The sequence below is a fragment of the Engraulis encrasicolus genome, chromosome 18 (assembly GCF_034702125.1).
Source record: "Engraulis encrasicolus isolate BLACKSEA-1 chromosome 18, IST_EnEncr_1.0, whole genome shotgun sequence".
Classification (NCBI taxonomy): domain Eukaryota; kingdom Metazoa; phylum Chordata; class Actinopteri; order Clupeiformes; family Engraulidae; genus Engraulis; species Engraulis encrasicolus.
Genome location: NC_085874.1, coordinates 25,380,984 through 25,387,027, shown reverse-complemented (window position 1 = coordinate 25,387,027; position 6,044 = coordinate 25,380,984). Strand labels below are relative to the sequence as shown.

The following is a 6,044-nucleotide window of genomic DNA, read 5'->3' as shown; positions in this document are numbered from 1 at the left end:
GAGCTGTACAATAAAAAAACATGACGTACAATAATTTCACATTGTCATTCAGCTCATTTAGATGCCTTGACACAAAAATTCAAAAGGTTTTGGTACGATAATTCAGCATTTTCCATCTGACAACACTGTCCAGAACTATAACAATCGAAGTATCACAAGTGGCTGTTTTTGAGCAGAAAAAACACATTTCACCCCTTTTCCTCACATGATCCTAGAACATAAAACACACTCTTGTGAAACAATGAGCACAGTTATACGAGAAAATATTCCGATTTTAAATAGAATGACAGCAGTATTCGGTTTGGGCACGCTTCATGCAAGTTCTTTTTTAAAAATTCCGAATATGATTGTGTTTCAAGAACCTTTTGGTTGCAGAATGCCGTTCCCAGTGTTGCCAGATTGGGCGGTTACCCGCCCAATTGGGCTGCTTTGGATGGCCGTCTGCTGGTAAAAACTCAAAAAATCTTTTTTCCCCCCGCAATTTTATGCCCATACAAATCAATCCAATTTGTTGAAATTGGGCAGAATTTAGAGCTTCCTGGCTGTTTTTGAGCAAGCAATTTTTGGCCGGGATTTGATCAGACACATCTAGCAACACTGGCCATTCCACACATGTAAACAGAATATTCTGGAACTGGCTTTAAAGGTGCAATGTGTAGGATTGTGGCCATAGTAGGTATTGGAAACTATTCTGCTCATTGAAACTGTGCTGCATATTGCCAAACTGGATCTTGTCATTACCTTACTAAGTAATAAACTAATATTTACAAGCATGACCAAAGTACAGTAAGGTTTCCAGCTAAAAATATCAATTTCTGGAAATTCAAAATGGCAGTCATTGAGAAGATCCACTTTTTCGTAATGAATCATAGTGTCATAATGAATACTTAGAATTTGATGGTGGTGGCAAGTATTTGAGAAAAAGGTAACACTTGTGAATGGGCAGCACAAATTCTGGAAATAAACTTCTAAACACATACTATACAGTACAGTGCTCCTGTAAAGCTTGAAACATGAATATTCAGTGCATGTAACTGCGCTCATTTAGCACCGTTTCTGGTCTCAAAATGTCCATTGCACTTCAGCCCCTTTTCTCTTTAGTGTGTATGAGCTGGTGAGTCTTCAGATGGGCCGACTGGGTGAACGTCTTGGAACAGATGGAGCACTGGAAGGGCCTGTGTCCCGTATGGATGACGTAATGCCTCTTCAGCTTTGACGGAACCTGAAAGGTCTTATAGCAGATGGCACACTGGTAGCCGCTGCTTGGCCTCTGGTTTTCCTCTGCTATCCTCTGGTTCTCCTCTGCTTGCCCCTGCCTGTCCTGCGCTGGGCCTTGGCTCTCCTCAGTTTCCGTTTGTCTCTGGGTGTCCTCCGCTGACCCCTGGCTCTGCCTCGACACGCACCTGTGGAGGCCAAGCTTCCGCTCTGTTGGGAAGCACTGGCTGCAGTCGGGGCAGATCAGCATGTCTTTGGGAGGCTTAGAAAAGCGGCTTTCCGCCCTCTCTATGTCAAATTGAAGCTCGAAAATCTCCTCCTTGAATGGGGCGTGCACAGCAACAGTAGCGGCAGCGGGGCGAGAGAGGTGCGATCTCTCGCTCGGAGTCGAACCAGACGCAGGAGAGAGAGAGAAGTGTGGCCTCTCGCTCGGCCCTTGTCTGTCATCCCCCGGAAAGTCTCTTTTCTTCTGCATCGTGTAGTCCAACTCCATCTTATTGTTACTGTCCAACGTGCCATTGTGTGCTTGGTATGATGTGCTAGCGTGGGCAAAGTTGACTTGTTTGACCTCCTGTGGGCCGTGTGTATAATGTGGAGGAGGACTTGAGAAGCCCTTTGCCACATTTTCTTGTGAAACTCTGAAGTTGTGGTCATCCACGGGTTGCATTAATGGCCGTGCCATGAAACGATCTGACTCTTCTTTTTTCTGGTTGCGCATACTAGCAAAACCATAATAGGACTTTTCAGTCTCTGCATGCTCAGGTTGATGTACAAAAGAGACAAGTGGTTGATCGCTCTCATAATGACCTTTGTAGGGTGACTCGTTTTCCTTGTGTGAAGAAAAAGGAGGGGGGGCTTGCATCAGGTTGTGCTGATGAGTGTTTGGATCAACAGTGTGCTCACCACTTGTACACTCCACTTCCACATTGTTAGGTGGATTTTCATTGCTGCAAGAGGCCACCTCAGGAGCGCTCTTACTGTGCAATCTCAGGTGATTCTGCAGGTGGCAGCGCTGCCTGAACGCCTTTGAGCACACATGGCACTTGTAAGGCCTGAGGCCCATGTGGATCAGAAAGTGCCTCGCCAGCTTAGACGGGGAGTCAAACTTCTTGTGGCAAATTTCACACCGATTTGTTCCTTTCCTAAGGATCTTCTGTGCAGCCCCCTGTGCAGACTTGTTTGACTTCTTGCCTGCTGCTTGTTCGGTCCTGCGTGAAGGGTCCTTGTGCCGTGCTGGGGTGTTTTCAAGGGGACGGTCAATAAATATTGGATTCTGAGGACATGCATTAGCATTTTGGTGGCTGTTCTGTGCTGCATGGGAAGTCGGGTGCAAGCTTACAAATTCAGGGGCGTAATTATTAAGCTCTCTGACAGTAAATATTCCACCATTTCCCTCATTGGACTGCCAACTGTTTTGGACGCCATTAGTGTGATCTGATGTAGCGCCCCTGTGACACTGATCTACAGTCTTTTCCACAGGGCGGTCATCCCACAGATTTCTGACAAAAGTCTGATCAGATTTTGACGGATACAGGCGCTGGCTTTGACCTGCATTATTGCATACCAGATTATCAAAACCTTGCCTTTGAGGCGGATTCGTCTTGACTGCATTTTGTTTCGTGACCTTGTTTACTTTCTGGGAAGTGTTTTTCGGTGGTGCAGACGAGAATCTTGACACAGAATCGACACCCTTCAGATTACCACTCTCTTTACCTTCACTAAGGATTTCAGTGGCGCCGTTCTTCCTGTGTATGTTCAGGTGTGTCTGGAGATGACATGCTTGCCTGAAGGGCTTGCCACAAATGTCACATGTGAAAGGCTTTATGCCCATATGAATCAACAAATGCCTGGCCAGTTTGGAGGGCACGCTAAAGCACCTGTGACATATGGAGCAAGCATATCCCTTTTGTTTTGAAGGTATTAGTGAGGGTGTGCCCTCTGTAGGACTAATGGTGGCTTCTGATTTGCTTAGTGTGTACGGTTTCCCCCCAGACACATCCAAGGAAATGGAGTGATTCTCTTGGTCGCTACGGGTCGGTATTTGCACTGGAATGGCATCAACAAACAGGCCAACATCACCTTGTTTTGTTGGGTAAGACTGGTTTGCAGACTGAACATGATCTTTGAGAGCCCCATTAAAGGCCCCATTACAAGTCATATTTGAGTCTTCCCTGTGTGACGTGGTCTGAGTTCCCATCGTGCTCCGACACTTGTGCAGCTTCAAGTGGGCTCTCAGTCTGAAAGCTCTGGAGCACGACATACATTTGAACGGCTTCAGCCCTGTGTGGCTAAACAAATGTCTTTGCAGGGTTGATGCAGATTCGAAATATTTGAAACAAACAGTGCAACTGTGGCGAGCTGGCCTGTCAACACCGGGGTTAGAGCTCGTAGATTCCCATTGCGTTTTAATGAGTGTGCTGCTTGAATTATTCCTTTTGATGCACATATTTGAATCAGGGGGAAGTTCTCTTGTAGATTCATAGCTTCTGTGCATTTCCAAGGATGATGGCATTGGGTCTTCAGTCATTCCGGAATGGTTGCTGACAGGTTTTGCTGCACTCGAGCTCTTGTGATTTTGAAGGTGAACCGTCAGGTGTGTTTGGTGTCTGAACTTCCATCCACACTGGTTGCACATAAAAGTTTTTGGTTGAGGTGTAGGTGCTCGACTGGGATACGCTTTCAGCCCTTTCTGCAAGGAAAGCGTCTTCCTCCCTGCCCGCTCGTGAACCTTGTAGTGTACCTTCAGATGAGCAAGCTGTCTGAAAGCCCTCTGACACAGGTAACACTGAAAGGGTCTCTGGCCCGTGTGGATTAAGCAGTGCCTTTTCAGCTTGGATGGAGATGTGAAGCATTTCAAGCACACAGGGCATTCATGGACGATTCTGAACGTGTTTAATGGAGCGGGTTCTTGTACATTGAAGCAATTTGTTTTTGGGACGTGGTCAGAATGATGTTCCCTATCTTTGTTTACGTATCCATTGTCATGAGGCACAGAGCCACTTGAATGTGACAATTCTCCTTTATCCATTTCAATGACAGACAAGTTAGGCCCAAATGTTTCCAAACTTGAGAGGTTCTGAACACCAGTGGTGCAGTCATTCACATTGCTGTTTGAATACATGTCAGACACGACAGTCAAAGATCTGTTGTCTGCAGAAACCTTGGGAGACACATTCTTGTCTTTTTTCTTCACTGGCTTGCTAGTTTGCTTCAGGCAGACTCCGGTGCGCAAGTGAAGATTCAAGTGGCACAGCTGTCTAAATGATCTGGCACATAGATGACATGCAAAGGGCCTCTGTCCAGTGTGACACAGCATGTGCCTTTGCAGTTTGGAAGGAACGGAAAATCTCTTCAAACACGTCTGACATTCATATGCGCCTTTTTGGGATGGCATTTCTTTTTGCCCAGGGTCCAACACTTCACAAGGTCTGGATGACTTTGAAATGTTAGATGCTTGTGTTCGTTTTTTAACATCCGAATTCTTATGCATCACAGCGTCAGACGTGTGCGAGTCGAGTTTCTTGAGGTGTGGTGCCTTGGACATTTGGTCTTTGTAGCCACGTGATTCTTCAGCCATGGTGTGGTCCTGACGGGACACACTATTACAATCAAATAAGGCCTTCACGTGTTGAGTTGAAGGAAGATGGTTCTCCCCTGTGGGGTTGACCCCATCTAAAGAGTCTATGCCCAAAGGGTGGCCAGTATATGTTTGATCCAAACTTTTGGAAGGGGAGTTGTCCATAAGTATAGGAAAGTTGGGAAACCTGGGAAACTCTGATGCTGCATCTGGGCCTGTATGCGTTGGGCTGTGAGCAGCAGTCATGACATGTAACTGGCCAGAGTACGCCTGAAGTGGGGAACGTGGGTCATCACACTGCGCTGGATCTTCAAGGTGATCAAAAAGAGCTTTTTGATTTTTCACTGTGTTCGTTTGGCAATGGGACTGCGAGTGAAGTTTGAGGTGGGACAGCTGCCTAAAAGCTTTGTCACATCCAGCACATTTGAACGGCCTCTCGCCGGTATGACAGAGCTGGTGTCTCCTCAGTTTGTATGGGGAGCTGAAACATTTGGAACAGACCATGCACTCGTGACCTTTGCCCTTTGCCACAGTGCCATGTCTGGGCTGCTTGTCATCAGCATTTGCTGTTGCACAGAAAGCGTTCACATTTTCATTCCCCATGAAAACATCAGTATGATTCCATCTTGGAGGACTCCAATAGTCAGCTGTGCTCAAAGTGTCAGCCATTTTTAAAGTATTGACTAGGATTCAAACATCCTGAGATACTGTAGCTGTCATCACTGAATTTTACAAAAGGGGAAAAAAATGCAGATTTCTCTGTAGAATCTCCACCCACTGATCAGCTCTTGCAAAGTGGGTGTCTCAGTACCTCTTCATAAGTGCAAACTGGAAGCGATTCCAGATGCAACATCAAGCAGAAACAGCTGTCCCAAAGCATGGAAGGGCTTTCACCTGAGAAAACAAAAGAAAACAATGCTTTGTTTCAGTATAAAACAACTATTGGGCTACTGACAAAGGCATATTTTTTTTACACATTTGGCACGCTTCACTCTCACAAATGATGCATACATTTTTTTCTAAATTCAGGTTAAAAACAAACCCCAACAAAAACCCCAACATCATCAACAACAACATAACCAATACTTTTTCACAGTAGACTTGCCAACTGGCATGGTTAATATTTTAATTTCATTTCTTGCATGGGCCTTTGATCAGTATGAAAACGATATTTTTCTCGCCATCTAGTTAGGTTACATTTAGTTCATGTTTTGACAGGTGACACCCTGCCTTTTACAAGGATTAGTCAGCC

At 45.6% G+C, this 6,044-nt stretch overlaps 1 protein-coding gene across 1 annotated transcript in view; it reads right to left on the bottom strand.

The window, feature by feature from the left end:
• Positions 1 to 1,012: 1,012 nt before the first annotated feature.
• Positions 1,013 to 6,044, bottom strand: part of znf770 (zinc finger protein 770) — a 5,331-nt gene continuing 299 nt past the window's right edge. Inside the window, exon 2 of the mRNA XM_063223321.1 lies at positions 1,013 to 5,686. Coding sequence (XP_063079391.1) covers positions 1,082 to 5,461 — 4,380 coding nt within the window. The 5' untranslated portion in view covers positions 5,462 to 5,686 and the 3' untranslated portion in view covers positions 1,013 to 1,081. The remainder of the gene's footprint in view (positions 5,687 to 6,044) is intronic.